General features: G+C 47.6%; 2 protein-coding genes and 1 pseudogene across 2 annotated transcripts in view; 1 reads left to right on the top strand and 2 right to left on the bottom strand.

The window, feature by feature from the left end:
• The window catches only part of IFT81 (intraflagellar transport 81), a 135,252-nt gene that overhangs the window by 70,925 nt on the left and 47,369 nt on the right, over nucleotides 1-16,958 (bottom strand). The window lies entirely within an intron of this gene.
• LOC112310460 (ATP-dependent clpX-like chaperone, mitochondrial) lies at nucleotides 8,056-13,128 on the bottom strand (annotated as a pseudogene).
• P2RX7 (purinergic receptor P2X 7) overlaps nucleotides 10,589-16,958 on the top strand; it is a 41,147-nt gene continuing 34,777 nt past the window's right edge. Inside the window, exons 1-2 of the mRNA XM_024566542.3 lie at nucleotides 10,589-10,710; nucleotides 16,270-16,566. Of these exons, the coding sequence (XP_024422310.2) occupies nucleotides 16,448-16,566 (119 nt within the window). The 5' untranslated portion in view covers nucleotides 10,589-10,710; nucleotides 16,270-16,447. The remainder of the gene's footprint in view (nucleotides 10,711-16,269; nucleotides 16,567-16,958) is intronic.

Genomic DNA, 16,958 nt, shown 5'->3' with positions numbered 1-16,958 from the left:
TACCAGACAGATGGAAGAAATTAAGCATGGGACAGAGCGTGTTCCTGGGCCCTGAAAACAGCTCTTGTTTCACACTGAGTTCGCACAAAGCCTGGCCCGTTTTCCTTTCTTGCCTAAGCCGAGCAAGATGGGAGTCCTACACTCCACGTGACCTTGAGCCAGGCCCTGGCTTGGCAGAGGGCTTAATCCTCTAAAGTGGTTTCTTTAATGAACAAAGCTCCTCTTTGCGAGTAAAAAGGAAAAGACTGGGCCTGTTTCCCAAGAGTTTCTATTATCTTCCAAAAGCACATAAATTTGTGGTTAATGAGTAAATACTCCTTCAATTTCTCATTCATTCATTCATTCATTCAACAAATATAGAACACCAATTATGCACTGAGCCAGGGGCTGGGAAGACAGTGTTGATTAATGATGATGATGATGGTGATGGTAGTTACCACTTGTTGATTTGTACTTATCTCATAACTATTTCAATTCATGATAATTTACTTAGCACCTTCCATGTTCTAGTCATTGGTGATACAGAACATTGATCTAGAGTCATCTGGTCCCCGACCCGTGGAGTTAACAAGCGGGGTGGGGAAGTAGAAATGACAGATATTGAACAGAGGATCCTGCGACAGCCTTTAGAATTAGCTACTGTTACCGTCACCATGTGACACAGGGTTTCTCAGCCTCGGCACTGTAGATATTTGGGGCTGGATCATTCTTTGGTGTATGTGTGTGTGTGTGTGTGTCGGGGGCTGGGGGTTGCTCTGTGCACTGTAGGATATTTAGCGATATCCCTGGCCTCTACCCATGAGATGTCAGTAACAATCAAACAATGTCTCCAGACATCGTCAAATGTCCCCTGGGGGATAAAATCGCTGCTGGATGAGAATCACTGACTCAACAGATGAGGCAGTAGAGGCTCAGAGCCAGTTTAGAAACTTCCTAAAGGTCATCCACTAGAAAGGCGGGTTCACACCCTGGTGTTCCAATCCCAATGCCTGTGGGCCTACCCATTACAAGGTTAAACCCTGTATTCTTGTCAACAGATATTGTGGGTTTGGATGGTCGTAGACATCATTGACTCATTCCACAAAATGCAAGTCATCCGTGTTCATTCAGATCCTCTGAGAAGCAGATGCTGTGATTGGCTTAGACTTGCAAAAGATGTACTGATGATTTACATATCCGCGTCTGCGAGGGATAAAGGGGAAGAGAGGGAGCGGAGGCAGGAGAGTCTTCAGGCTGTGATGCCAGTCCGACACTGGTGAAAGCAGAGGGAGAAGGAAGGGGGATGCAGGAAGAGCCTTGGACAGCAGCAAGTTTCAGCCAGGCCAAAGCCACCTATAAGAGGAATCCCAGGTTGGACAGCAGTGTGGCTGCAAGAACACTCCCCCTGTGCTCAGTCATTGGCTGTGAGCGGCCCTGGGGAAGTGTGCCCTTGGCATCAACTTGGTGGATCTAGAGGAGCAGGAACTAGGGCTGTCAGTCAACCATGCTTTTCCCAGCAGTTTCTGGAGAAGCAGGTCTGAGAGGTGCACTCTGGCTGCCACATCATCGGAGAAGTGCTGCCCAGTAGTACCATTCACCGCAGAACAAGGAGATTTAAAAGGCGGCAGAGATGCAGTGGGTGACAAACCCAGGTTGGCACCCTGTAAGCACAAGGGTTAATTTTCCTTGCAATGTCTTGAGCTTCTCAGGGACCTTCAAATTCATCTCTAATTTGGGTACCACCAGGGAGGAGGTAAAGAATGCAGCCTTGAGGGGCTACATGGTAGCTTGTGAATGTGGGTACTCTCTGAGCCTCAGTTTCTCTATCTGCATAATGAGACTAACCTGCTTTATCTCATGGGATTGATGTGAGGATTGAATGAATGTTTATGGAATTGCTTTTCGGGAGGTGATGTTGGCCCTCCTGCACGAACTTTCTTGGTTTTGTGTGGATATCTTCCTGCTAGCCACCCTCTCATCCTTTCAACTAAGATTCATCTTGGCATCTACTCAGGGAAAACAAACTAGTATTCCCAGGGCTAAGTATGACAGACAGAGAAGTTGTGTTTGGCTCACAGAGTGCTAAACTATCATCCCTTGTGATAAAGAGTGGCGGGGGCCATGGCAAACTGTACAGTGCATGTCCCAACAGAAGCAGACAGCCTCTTCTCAGCTCCAGCCAATGGCCCACACAGTGTATACAGATTTCCTAAATTTTCAAGGAAACCTGGAAGTCCAGACAGTCTCAACAAATGGAATTGAGTCTCATTGGTTCTGATTGGCTTGATCTAGTCATGTGCCTACCCATCAGCCAATTGCTGACCAAAAGGATGTGGTATTCTAATTGGTCAGACTTGGTCATGTGACCCCCTCCAAACAAACAGATGGAGTTTCACCCAAAGGGGGTTGACAGTGGGGAAGAAGTGACACCCCAAAGGAAAATTGGGTGCCACTATCAGAAGTGGGGTATTCATGCTGAACAGGCAAAAAAAAAAACAGGTACACTGTACACCTAGAATCTTCCCTACCACTGACTCCTTCCTTCTAGCCTTCCAGTATGTACCATTCTTGTCCCCTACGCCCACCTGCCCTGCCTTTGTTCCTTGGCCATGCCTTCCCTCTCACTGTAAGGCCATCCTTAAGCCCTCTTTCCTCATTTCAAATTGACTTCAAGGCCCAGGTCAAGCCTCATTCAACCACTCTGGACAACAATGAAATTGTTCTGTAAGCTAGATCGAATAAAATAAGAATTTTCTGATATCAAGGATCAGAAAATGCTTCATGAACCATAAAGCGGGTAATTGGTTATCGATGCTGAGCAGCCCAGACATACAGCATTGCATTCCTAGCATTCAAATGGTCTAAATTTAGGATGTGGCCTGACCCAAACTGCCAGTGGATTGTTTATGTGTGGCCTTGTTGTTTCTCATGCTTCTGAGGTTCTGCTTCCTCCTCTGTATACTGTGACAAGACCTATTCTGACTGTGCACTTAGTATAAAATAAGGACCTCTGAAAAAGAGAAACATATGTTACCATTCTTATTTCACCACAATTCCCTTGTCCAGGGTCAGACATAGCAAAACAGCAAACAAAACTGAACTTGGAGGCACAGACCCCAGAGCGATGTTGGTGCACCACTGCCCTCTGCTGGTCAGTGGCGGGGCCACAGATGGTTTCAGAGAGTAGAGAGTGTTTGGAGAGAGACCCGGGAAAACTGAAATGCAGAGAGACGAAGGGCCTTGGCTGGGGACACCAGCCCAGGTGTGGGAAGAGAAGAGTCTCACATCTGAGAATCCTGATCTTTGCTCTTTTTAGAGGTAGAAAAATGAGGACTGGAGACGCGCCTGTTATGGTTCCACTCTGCTAGGCCCTCTAGATCGTCTTCCTAGAATTTTTCTCTTTTGTTCTCCCTCACCATCCACACTGCTTGCACTTCCCATCCTTTCCTTCATACCAACACAGCCAGAGGTCTGTCGGGTGATGGGTGCTTTACAGAAATGAGCTCGGGTCCTCACTACTGCTTTGTAAGCTGGACCATGGCCCAAAGTGGTTATGACACTTTCCCAAATTCCAGCAACGGGTAAGGTAAGTCCAGGAGCTGGGATCTAAAATCCAGCCTGAGACCCCAAAACCCACATTCCTACTGCCACACACACACACACACACACACAAACCGAAAACAAAGTAACTTGTGTGGAAATTATAACTCAAGGTAATCTTGCATTTCTGGATCGCCCCGAATGGTGTTTGCTGGGCAGACACTTTAGGAAGCAATGAGAGAGGAAAGTTCTTGAGCATCTCTCCCATTGACACACATACAGGCCTGAACCCTGACCACAATATGGAGGCACAGAGAAGGAAACTGAGTTCAAGGAGGCTTAAAACTTTGCCCAAGAGCACTTGGTGAAAGCTGGCGTTCAGACTGTAATCCCCCTGCTTGGTGTTAGTATGTAAATAAGCCATGCTCTTCAAAACATGAATAGAATCAAATACACAGTAGCCTGGACCACAGGCCTTCCCCCCACAGTAGCCCTCAGACTCTCCTGTGAGCCGTTTCCCTTCGGGGTCTCATGACTCAAAGTCCTCGTGGTCCGGGTTTGCACCCCACGTTTCTGAGCACTGCATGTGCCAAGCCCCGGCTGGGTGTATTATTTCATTTAACTCTTGTGAGAACACTGTGAGGTAAACATGATTATTATGCCCATTCCACAGATGAGCAAGTTAGAGCTCTGAGGAGTTAAGTACGGGTGTTGACAATTTGCTGACACTCTGCATGATGTAATATTGTCTTCAGGCTTCATTCTTCCCCATTTGCAGACAAGAAACCGGCTTTGCAGACTAGTGAAATTGACTTGCCTCAGGGCCTCTGCATTCACTGCTTTCCCTTCCTGCACTGCTCTTCCCAGACATCCTGGTGACTTGCTTCCTCCCCTTCTTCAGGTCTTCACTTAAAAGTCCTCTCCTCAGGGAGGCCTTTTCTGACCACCCTTCGTAAAAGTTCAACCCCCCACTCATATCTCAATGCAAATGGACAAAGAACCCAATTCAAACGTGGGGGAAAGGACTTGAATAGACATTTCTTTAAGAAGATACACAAATGATCAACAAGCACAGAAAAAATGCTCAACACCCAGTGATGTGCATTAGGGAAATGCGTATCAAAACCACGTGAGATATGACTTCTTACCACTAGGATGGCTATTGTTTTTTATTAAGATTTTATTTATTTATTTATTTATTTATTTATAGAGAGGGGAAAGGAGGGAGAAAGAGAGGGAGAGAGACACATCAACGTGTGGTTGCCTCTCATGTACCCCCACCTGGGAACCTGGCCCGCAACCTAGGCATGTGCCCTAGACTGGGAATCAAACCTGTGAATTTTCAGTCTGCGGGCCTCTGCTCAATCCACTGAGCCACACCAGCCAGGGCGGATGGCTATTGTTTACAAAATGGGAAATGACAAGCATTGGTGAGGATGCGGAAAAACTGGAACCCGCACACGTTGCTTGTGGGAATGTAAAATGATGCAGCCGCTGTGGAAAACAGTTTGGTGGTTCCTCAAAAAGTTCGACATGTGACCCAGCAATTCCACTCTTAGGTTTCCACCTGAAACAGGAACAGGAACTCAAACGCTTGGACCAGAATGTTCACGGTAACATTATTCATAATAGCCAAAGGTGGAAACAACCTGTGTCCATCGACTGATGAACAGATACGTAAAACGTGACATATCCATACAAAATGTTATTCGGCCATAAAAGGGAATAAAATACTGATATATACTAAAACATGGATGGACCTCGAAAACATTATATAAACTGAAAGAAGCCACTCACAAAGACCACCTCATAATGATTCCATGTACGTGAACTGCCCAGAATGGTTACATCCACAAAGACAGCAAAGAAATGGCGGTTCCCAGGGGCTGGTGAATCCATAGAGGCAGAAAGCAGATTGACGGTAACCACGGGCTGCAGGGGAGGGGGGCGTGACTGCTGGCGGGCACAGGGCTCCCTTGTAAGGTGAAGAAACGGTTTGGAACTGGAGAGGGGTGTTGGTTGCAGGACATTGTGAATGTACTGAATGTCAGCGAACACTACACCTGACAATGGCTGGTTTCACCTCAGTTTAAGCACTAAGTTCAACCCCTAACACACGGTATCGTCCTTCCTTCCTTGTTTTTTCTCCATAGGGCTCGCGGTGCTCCCATTCATTCTGTCTGTCTGACTCACTCACCTACTGTCCGTCTTGTTTCTTTAGAGTATAAGCTCCGGGAGGCTGAGGGTTTTGGTCTCTTTTGTTAACTCACATGTCCCCCAAAGAGCCCCTGGCACTTGGCAAATATTTGCTAAATAAATGAATTGGGAAGTGTGGTGATGAGGGAGAATCTGGCCCCAGACCTCCGCCTGTCTCTCATTCAAACGGGCCCTGATCCTCAGGCCTGTTAGCGGTAATCCTCAGTCTGGGCTCCTCCTTTCCTCCCCTCCCGAGAGAGCTGAACCCACAGGCCCTTACTCGGCTCGGCCCTTCCAACCCTTCTCTGCTGAGAGTTTGAGAGGAAGGGCTGGAGAGAAGACAATGAACCCATCATAATGCGGAGGAACACTGTCTGCTCCGCCAATCTGTGGCTTCCCGCAGCAATTCATCAGGACCCACACCGCAGCTACGAGGCCACTTCCTGCTGTGCACAGGTGGCTCTTCAGGGGGAGCATCCGCAGGACTGAGTCAATAACCATCTGCTGAACAGACAGTCCCGAACCAGGCCCTCGGCCCATCGTTCATCTGATCATTCATTCACTCACTCACTCACCCATTCACGTGGTTATCAAACACTCATTGAGTGCCTACTATGTGCGTTGCACTGTGGCCCTTGATTTCACAACTGAACTTACAGCTTAGGTGCCAATACCATGTAGGTCAGGGTTTCTCGACCTTTGGCACCACTGACATTTTGGACCAGACAATTCTCAGTCATGGGGGGTTGATCTGTGTATTTTAGGACATTTAGCAGCATCCCTGGTCATTAAATACCAGTCGCACTCTCTCAATCATAACAACTACCAGTGTCTCCAGCCATTGACAAATGTCCCCGGGGGCACAAAATCTGCATCCCCAGCTTCTGTGGTGAGGGTTGGAGAGACCTTGATTATTACCTGAAGGGGTCAGCTGTCTCGATTCAGAAATAGATTTTTAAAGTTCCCCAGGAGAACATGTGTTTTGGCTTGGATGGAATGGAGGGGAGGCTTTGGGATGAAGAGAAATCCAGCATCTGCAAGAAGGACAGGGCAATTACGCAGAATAAATTGAGTGACACAAGTCATTCCTAGTGCCTAGGCTAAGTTAGGGGACAAAGAGGAGCTTCCTGCCCTTGGCTGTGCAGCTGGCAAGGGTTGCGAGCCCGAGGGAAGGGTGCTTTCGGAGAAAGGAGGAACAGAGATGGAGCTTTGCTCACAGTTTCAGGAACAAACAAAGAAGACCATAACAAAGACAGTGCATGCCAAGGGTTACAGATTCTAAAACGATCTGAACCACTCAGCAAGACCTGCTGGGTCCCTGGGTGTGGAGGTGGGAGGTGGATCCAGCAGGTGGGAAGGCCCAGGGCCCGTCACAATCTCAGACGCCTAGACCACTGCAATGACGCCGCCACGGCCCTCGGTTCTCGACACCGCTCCTGAGCTCTTTTTCCCCTGTTGGCTCTCTGCTTTTGGTCGCCGTAGTGACTGTTTCAAATCTTCTTCATCCTCATCAAACCTCCTAGCCCTCCCTCCGCCTTCTCTTTCTCTGTCATCAGGCAACTCTGCCTCCTATTTCACACAGAAAATAGATGCCAGCTGACTGAGCCCACCCTATCCTTCCTCACTCACCTGCACCTGCACTCACCTTTTCCTCTGCCCCACAAATCTTGTCAGCAGCGTGGTCTGACAGAACTTTCTAGGGTGGTGGAAATGTTCTCTATCTTTCCCGTCCAGTACGGCAGCCGTTAGACAGCCCTGGTTTAGTGGAACTCAGAGAAAAACGGTTTGGGATAGCAGGGCACTAACTCTGTGACATCCCTAAGCAGCAGACAAATTTATGGTAAGAACTCTGAGTTAGGTGATGACAAGGAAGGAAGAGAGGGTGACAAAGGCACATTCACAAGGAATTGCCATGGAGAAATATGGAGGAAAAGACATTTCGACAGACTTTTCTGAGGTAGCTCCAGTTCCCAAGAAAGAAACCACAGTGAACCGGGGCTGAGACCTTGTATTCCTGAGGGAGAGTAAGTCGGTGTCATTGCAGCATTGTTGCGAATCCAAACGAGCGTCCACACCAACAGGAGCGGGAGTGGGAGGAAGAGCCAGGCGCCAGCCAGGCGAGAGTGCGGTGTTGCCTTCGGTTACTCAGAGCATCCAGTTATCTCGGTTCGCTTTTTTTTTTTTTTTTTTGACTATAACGCACAATGGGCGCAACACGAACAGAATGATGACTTGACTGTCCCGTTTTGTGTAGCTGATTTTGCTCAGCTTTGATGATTCTATCGCATTTCAAACAGTTCCACATCTTTTTTTAGTTTTAAAGAATTTATTTTCCCACTTGTACAATAACATTATTGTAAAATCCACAGGTATTGCAACACCTACATTGTTTAAAACAACTCCTAAGAATTTTAAGACTATTTAAAAAAGAAAAAAACTGAACCACAATAACGTACATTTTATCTCTGAGCGTTGTGTCGTGGAAGTCCACATAACGTCCTCTGTCCCAGTCAATCTCCTGTTGCCCAACACACATGACCTGATCTTTATCCTAACGGCTTCTGACCATGCGCGCCATCCAAGGTCGACCCAATGCTTCTAATGTCAGACTGTGGAGACAGTTACGATCCTAAACACGGAAGGAAAAGCTTCATACGCAGGACAAAAGTCTGACAGTTTACCTGTTCGCAGCATCTGCTTGGAGAGGCCACCTTCTTCTTCAGCGTCAGAGGATCCTTCTGTTAGGGCCCAGATACTTCTTGTTCCATTTTTTCCTTCTAGTACTTCTTTGTCAACCTCCACACACAGCAGCAGCAGAATTAGGGACTTTGACATGGGTTCCTTACAGCGTTTTCATCATGGACCATAGACTTCGTGCACCCGTCTTTCGTTTCAAAGCATCCTCCGTAACATTCAGTTCACACTTACCCATGCTGAGCAAGGCCTGGTACCGGGAAACAACAGCCTCGCTTGGCTCAGTTAGTGCTTGTGCGAATGTTTTCTCAGCTAGGCAATGCGAAGGCAACTGTCCCACAAACTCAGGAATCATGCCAAATTCAAGGAGATCTCTGGCTTCTACGTGATGTAATAATCGATCTTTTTCCTCAGTGTCTTGGTGAGTATTTGATGCGTCACTTTGATTGGAAAGGTCTGCAGCAGCTGCAGCCCTTCTGCCTGCCCCAGATTAGACGGTGTTCCAAATCCAAGATACTTCTCGTTTTTCTTCCTGCTGATGATTCTGTCTGAACCACGGAAAGCACCCGCTACACCAAACAGGATGTTTGTTGTATCCACATTTCCCTACTAGTTTGCGGGAATTCCTTTCTGGAACATTGACTACGATGCCTTCCAGGTGGTTTTAATAAGTCTTGCCGAACGCCTTCCCCACCCACATCCCGTAACTGACGAGTGCCTGGCACACTGTCCAATCTTACCTACTTCATACAGAAAGACAATTCCTTGTTGTGCTTTTCCTACATTATAATTGGCATCTTGGAGCAGTTTGGCAATCACGAGTTCAATCTCTTCACCTGCATATCCAGCCTGAGTCTAAGTTACGCTGTCACGGATAGCACGGAAGGTACAAAGGTCTCTCTACATGTGCACACAAGTCACACAGCTGTTTCCTCCTTTCCCAGAATGCCCAGAGCCTGATTTTTTGCTGTTTCCCTCATTCACTGATTTCTTATTTCCATCTCCAGAGGCATGTTTACTTATCCCATCTTTTGAGGCCAAGCATGATGGTGTTTCTGTAAAGGTTCTAAAAGGAACTCATCATAGAAACTGAGTTTCCAAGGTCCCAAGCCTTCCTCAAATAGGTATGTGAACTTGACCATAAGAAACACAGCCCAGGAGCGTGTCACACATCTGTTTAAACATGAAAAGCTAGAACGCCACCCGCCTCCCCCCACTGGCCTCCTCTAAATGGCCAAGGACTCTGAGCTCCTACTCTAATTCCTTTCTTCCCTAATTTTTAGCGCTTTTATCACATACTAAGTTCCCACTTCCCTTTGTGTTTAATATTTGACTCTATCCTGTCCCATTCATTTATGTCGGGTCCTTACTAGTGGCTTTTAGTTGCACAGTTTTATAATGGCTCTTGGTATCTTCTGTGGCCACTGGCTTATCTGTGAATCGTTGGCTTTTGGGTACACACTCCCTCCTGGGGTTCCTCTCCTTCCCTGATGCCTCCACTTAGCCTCCTTGGTGTGGGTGGCCTTTCTCTGAGTTCCCCTAAACCAGTGCTGTCTAATGGCTGCCGTACTGGACAGTGAAGGGATCTGCCTCAGCCTCGCTCTGTGCCCCTGTGCCCTCTCCCAAGGCAGACACCCTGCCTCCACTCTTGCCTCCTCTACCCATTTTCCAAGGAGCAGCCAGAACACCTTTACCAAGTGCAAACGAGCTTGCATCACACCTCTGCTTGCAAACCTCCTAGTGCTCTCAGGATAGGCTCCAGACCCCTCGCCTCCGCCTGGGAGGCTGAACAACAGTATGGGGCTTCCTCCAAGCACACCCTGAGACAAGGATTCGCTGCCAGTGGTTTATTTGGGAGGTTGAGGCCAGGAAGCGGAGTGGGGCAGTGAGACAGGAGGCATTCAAGAGCAGTTCACTACTGTGGGGGTCAGGGGCTCAATCCCTCTAGGGACCTCTGGGAGACTGCCTGGACTGCACTGAGTTGTGTCACCTGGGACAGAGGAGCAGAGGAATGTAACCACAGTCCTCAGCCTTGGAGCCTTTATTCTCAGAGAGCCACACCTCTCTCCGTCGCCCCCACCCACTTCCTCCTAGCCCTGTCTCCCCCACCCCCCCCCTCACAACTCCGGTACCTTGTGGCCCCGCCCACAGCTACAGCTGATTGGACCAGAGATAAACAGCCAGATCAATCAGATTCCTTCATCTGGGATTCCGGAATTGGGCAGTGATCTGCGTTTTGCAGGTAACAGCGGACACCGAACCGAGATAGCTCTGTTTGGCCGCGTGCCCACGGAGGAGCAGGTAAGTCCAGCGTTTGGAGGGACAGGCAGAGGCGGGACCGCACAGCTTTAGACAGACTGAAAGAGAAACCTCAGTGCGAACATTTCACTTTCTGTTTCTAGTAATAGGTTCTTGCAAAGGCGAGCCCCATTTCCTGCATTTGAGGGGTTTTTTTTTTCATTGTTGTTCAATTACAGTTGTCCCTATGCATTTAATTCTGAGACAATCGATGTTCCCTCAGAAAATTCCCTTTTCCACTGAGGGGACATCACTTGACTTTCTGCCCGTGTAACAGAAACACATATAAGCACCCCCCCCCCCAGCACACACACCCTTGACTAAGAATTTCACCCAAGCCCCTGCTTCCCCCCACTCCACTCAGGACCTCACCCCCTACTTCACAAAGAAACAGAGACCACCGACCTTGATGTTTCACTTTGAGCATCTTTGGTTTTTTTAGAGTTAAAAGATTCATTTTTATTTTTGCTATACGTATGCCCTGAAACATGCTTACTTTTGCCGAGTCTCTGTTTTGCGCCTACAGACAGCCATAATTGCTACAGAAAATGATGTCGCTCTCGCTTGTGTCTCAAGGAACCCGTACGAGGCTCAAATGCGTTAGTGTTTTCAGTCTTTCCCAGCAAAGCTTTTCTGTTCCAAATATTTAGAGCTATTTTCAAAGTCCATTTTTAGGAACAAGTCACATGACAATATAGATTTACTTTATATATATTGTAGATTAATCAACAAGCCTAAAAACCTCGCTGAGAGAGAGAAGTGAGGGCATTTGTGAGCTCTGAAGAGGGCCTTTGACAAGACACTACCCTCTAAATTCACTTGCACGTTCAGATAATCCTTGTTTTTTCACGACTTGCATACAATATTTTCCCATTTACAATTTATTGCTGCGGCTTTTGTTATACCAGGCCTTAGAGCACGGGTATCAAACTCATTTTCACCGGGGGCCACATCAGGCTCACAGTTGCCTTCGAAGGGCCGAAATAATTTTAGGACTGTATAAATGTAACTACTCCTTAGGTGTTAAGGAGCTGAAATTACGTTTGGCCTTTTGAAGGCAATCTCGAGGCTGATGCGGCCCCCGGTGACAATGAGTTTGACACCCCTGCCTGAGAGTCATATGCCTCTAATCTATTTAAATCTACTGTGGGCGCTTGGGTTGGAGTGAGCAAATATTTTACCAGACGCCAGGCAATCGTGCCAGGCAGTGCTAGGCATGTGCAGTTCATTGTCTCATTCCATCCTGCTGTCTGTGAGCTGGATACTATTCTTTTTCCCAAAGAAACTAATTACCGTGCAGATACAACTAATCACACCATAAACATTCTCTAGGTTACTTCTTACCCAGTGTCTGGCCTAGTCCTGGCACAAAGGAGGTCTTCAGTAAATGCCTATAGGATGAGTGATGCCATTTACTGACGTCCAGGAGATGTTTAAAACTAATAGTTTAAAGGCTCTTTTTCTTTTAATATAACGACATTTTCATAAACATAAAAAATACTTTATTATTTGACCATCTTTAGACCTACATATTTACACTTTTCAAGAGAATTTTCACATTTTACTAGGTACAAAAACACACTGACTTTTTGTTGCATAGATTAGTACTGTTTCTCTAAAAGCACAATATATCGCCTTTCAATGCAGTTAAAAGGTCTGACCCTTTTATTTAAGAACATATTCTCCATATCGTCCATCTGACATTTTGGCTTTTTTATGTTAATGAAAATTTCCCTTAGCCCCTTCATCCTTAAGAAAACAAACCAACCAACCTTTTCTGCTTCCAGTAGATTACACAGCGAATACCTAAAGCTTTAAGATATCCAGCCACTGGAAAATCTCTGCTCCTGTCAGTGAAAGGAGACCTACGGGGTTTGCCTCGATGTATAACTGCGTGATTCATCTGGGTTTATTGTTAGTTTGAACATGAAGACTTCCATTACAGTGTTGTCAAGCTGGGAGAGCAGAGTATAGATCCGTGTTCCATTGTTGAACATCTTTGAATGGCTCAAATGTTTCCATCTTAACTACCTCCCCAGTCTTCCCTTAACTCTGTGCCCCCATTAGAAACCACCCTTACCTCCCCCCACCCATGGCCAAGCTGGCAGGAAAAGCAGTCCACTTCTACTCTCTCCACTTCCCTCGTATCAGCCCTTCCTTGCACTGCTGTTTTGTGGAAAGGTGCTCCATTCTGAAGATGTGATTTGGAGTGTCTGTGGGATACTTAGGCCTGGAGGTTCTGCCCAGGTATGGATCTCAGAAGGCAGGTTTGGTCTGGAGCTGGAGATTCTTAAAAACCTATCAGTGATTTTTTTTAAAGTAATGCGTGCATATGGGAAAGAAAACACTGACTAGTCCCCCGATTCCCTCCCTAGATACCATCTTGAATATCCTTCCAAACACAGCCAGCTTCATGGACATGGGAACTATGCTGTTACAGAGGGGCCCGTGCTTATACGGGACCTGAGCTCAGTTCACTGATCTGCTGTTGCCGTCATGACATTCTTAACTTTGAATAAAGGACCCCATGTTTCATTTTGCACTAGGCCCAAATTATGCAGTAGGTCCTATTTCCAGCTTTAGTTCATGCGTACCAAACCACATAATACACACACGGGCCCTTCCACCCACTCTCTTTCTTTTAGCGTTTTGGTGATTCTAAAAAGAACATGTGTGCATGAAACTTTCCAGGGAGAAGATGAAAAAGTCATTAGTGCTGTTTACCAAACACTTCTGCTGCTTCTGTTTCTACGTGGGAGACATGTGGTAGGGTTGCATTTCTTGGCTGCCTGGTGGTCGGTCCAATAGGGCCAAGTGACTAGTTTTGACCAATGAGTTAGAAGTAGAAGTGAGTGCATTATTTCTAGCTCAGAACATCCCCATGTTGCTGAAAGACATGCGAGCTTTTTCATTCTGGAGCTCAAGACAGTGGCTGTCCCATGGTCTTGACCTCTGCGTGACTTTGATGAGCAGAGCCTCCTGGGTGACTTATGATGGACAGTTAGTGTTGATGAGAAAGAAGCTGACGTTGATTTTATGCCATGAGATTTGTGGCATTGTTTGTTATTGCAGCGCAACCTGTCCTGTCCTGACTGATGGAAATATAAAAGGTGCTGAGACAGTATTCACTAGAATTGACATTTGAGGGGAGAAGAGAGCCATAGGAAGATAGGACAAAGAGTCATAAAGGTAAAAATTAGAAACCAGCAGAAATAGAATTCAGGGGAGTCATGGGAAGAAATTGCTCCAAGAAGTAGAGTGGTTGATGATACTGAATGTGTCCAAAAGGTTAAGTAAAATAAGGAATAAAACACATCCACTGAATCTGGCAGCTGAGACTTCGTTAGTAAGCTTATTGAGTGCTGGGGGTGGGGGAATAGCAGACAGAGGGCTGAGGAAGCAGAGCGGGAAGAGCATGAGGGATGAGGGTGAGAGTTCAGCAGAAAGACTTGGAGAAAGTATGTCTTTGGCTGGTGGCAAGGGCAATACCGAAGTGATTTGCCAGTTCTGGACATTTCCTATCAATGGAATCATATCTGTGGCCTTTGTGTCCGGCTTCTCTCACTCAGTCAGCATCATGTTCTCAAGGTCCATCCACATTGTAGCCGGTGTCAGGTCTTCATTTCTTTTCGCAGCTGAATAATAGCCCACTGGACGGATGATCCACATTTTGTTTATCCATCACCTGTTGATGGACATCCGGGTTGTCTGCCTGCTCACCGCTCTATCCACTAGTGGCTGGTGCTCTTGGGGATGACTGAATAAATGAATGAACATCATGAACACGCGTGGTCCAATGTCACGAAGGTGGCAAGGTGTGAGCCCAGGATTGGAAGCCAGGCGGCCCGTCCCTCAGTGCCTGTATTCTAACCATCCGGCTCCACTGCCCTGACAGGAGTGCTCAGGACCTCCTCTTTTTACAGATGAGATTACTGTATCTTCCAAAAAATGACGGCATACCCCAGTGGGGCTGTTTATCACGGGTGTCAGCAGAGTTAAGAAAAAGCAGTAAGGTTGGTGAGTCACTTGGGGCTAGCAACAGCAGGGAGCCCTTACTGCCCCTAGGCCTGAAAGGAAGGGGGCGTGGTGCCCCGAAGCCCTGGCTGTGCACTAGGGAGGAGAGGAGCCAGGAGAGCTCACATTCACCCTCACAGTCCTCCTGCTTTCCCGTCTCCTGAACTGGGAGCCAGGAGGCAAGGGAGCCCCTGATGCAGCTCACAGGGGTGAGAAAGTAACATTTAGCTTAGACTGGAAAATTGCCCTGGCCACTTAGCACGCCAAAAGGGCAGAAATGGGTAAAGTCAACTGCAAAAATACGAGGAAACAATATCTCCCTGTAGCTGTGAAGTGATTGTGCTCCACCTCTGAGTGAGTGGCGACTGCTTTCTTACTCACTGAGAAATGTCATCCTCTAAAACCAGAGACTTGCGGAACTTCGCTACCTGAAATTGCATCAGTAAGGATGAAAGACTCCACTCTTGCCTGGAGGATCTAAGGCACTCGATGTGCACACAGATCCCCTGGGTTCCAGGAACATTCCACGTCTTAGCTTTATTGCTTCCAAGGCAATAGGGCCCTGGGTCCACTTTAAAATCCAGGTCTGAAGTTGACTGTTGTATTCAAAACCTGCTTTGCTTTGAGCCTGTCAGCATCTGCTTTCACTTAAATTTAAGCTAGCCCTGACTGGTGTGGCTCAGTGGGTTGGGTATTGTCCCACAAACCCAAAGGTTGCAGGTTCAATTCCTGGTCAGGGCACATGCCTGGGTTGCATGTCTGGTTCCAGGTCAAGGTGTGTACAAGAGGCAGCCAACAGATGTTTCTCTTGCATGTCAATGCTTCTCTCCCTCCTTTCCTCTCTCTCTAAAAATAAATAAATAAATTTATTTAAACTCCACCCCTCTCCTCCAGAATCCTGCGATAACTCTGCCCCTTTGTTAGGTGCTGCCCCACTATTCCTCTGGCATGAGTTATCCCTCATTGAATGGGTCAAAACCCAGCTCTGTTGGATGGCAAGTTTGTTCCTGGTGGTCTTAGGCTGACTGGCCGAGGTCATGGGTGGACCTCCCAGGGCACAGGGCATGACAGAGAGGTTGTAGAGGGCCATGCAGAACAAATCCAGCATAGAAATAAAGTATCTCCGCCCCCTCCACACACAGCAAATCTGATTCCCCCTACTATCAACAGGCAGGAGTGTTGTGAGGAAGTGGGGGGAGAAAGATGGCAGGGAGACTTTTATTCACCCAGAGTTCATACATATCTGGGCTGAATAAAGGGTTGTGGAAATGAATCAATCAGTCTCTGAGTGGAGCTGGAGGCAATGGAAAGATCGAGGCTTTTTACTAAGGCACAGTAGAGGCACTGGGGCTCCTGACATTTGAAGGGCTGCCTCTTTCCCCCATAGGAAATGAGTCAAAAAGTGAAAGGAAAAGGGGGAAAGGCAGAATTCTAAAAATGTCCTTCCTTTGAACACCATCTTTGTGCAGGAATCTGGGGGAGGCCAGCTGGGGCGGGGTCATCTGCCAGGCAGGCCTGTAGGACTTGGCTTCCCTTGTTTATCCCCAGCCACAACTGGGCAGCTGCCAGGGTCCGCCCCAACGCTGCCATCATTGGAGGAACTGAAACTTAAAGGCTGCTGCTAAGAATCAGGACGGTTCATTTCCTCTTACTGGTGGGCCTGCTACGACCAGTATGGGAAGGTTGAGCCCTGGTCCAGCTCCAAGCGGATAGCAAGCCTCTCACCATGCCAGCCTGCTGCAACGCTATTCTCCAGTATGAGACAAACAAAGTCATACGGATCCAGAGCATGAACTATGGCACCATTAAGTGGCTCCTCCACGTGATTGTCTTTTCCTATGCTAGGTAAGTGGGGCGTGGGGATGTCCGCCAAATCTTTGCAGGAGTTGACGGCACAGGAAACGCCAAGGTGCAGCTGCTGGTGCATGTCCTGAATTCCACGTTGTTTTTAAGTCTGAGACATGCGTCTCACGGCAAGCTGCCAGAGAAGGGAGGGAAGGCTGGTTGGGGGTGGGGGGTGGCGAGGAAGGGAGGAGGGCTGGCGGGGAAGCAGCAGGCAGGAGGAAGCAGTGCCAGTCTGCTCCTGCAGAAAGAAGCCATGAGAGGCGAGTGTGATGCTGGGTTCTATCCTGGGCCTGCCAGGGTGAAATGGGCAGAACATGCCTGGGAAAGGTGGGAAAACACAAGGCAACACCCTAGATTCCAGGGGGAGGCAAGGAATGCGCCTCAGCCGCACC

Source organism: Desmodus rotundus, chromosome 7 (assembly GCF_022682495.2).
Source record: "Desmodus rotundus isolate HL8 chromosome 7, HLdesRot8A.1, whole genome shotgun sequence".
NCBI lineage: Eukaryota > Metazoa > Chordata > Mammalia > Chiroptera > Phyllostomidae > Desmodus > Desmodus rotundus.
The sequence above is the reverse complement of the archived record's forward strand: the minus strand, read 5'-3'. Positions and strand labels throughout refer to the sequence as shown.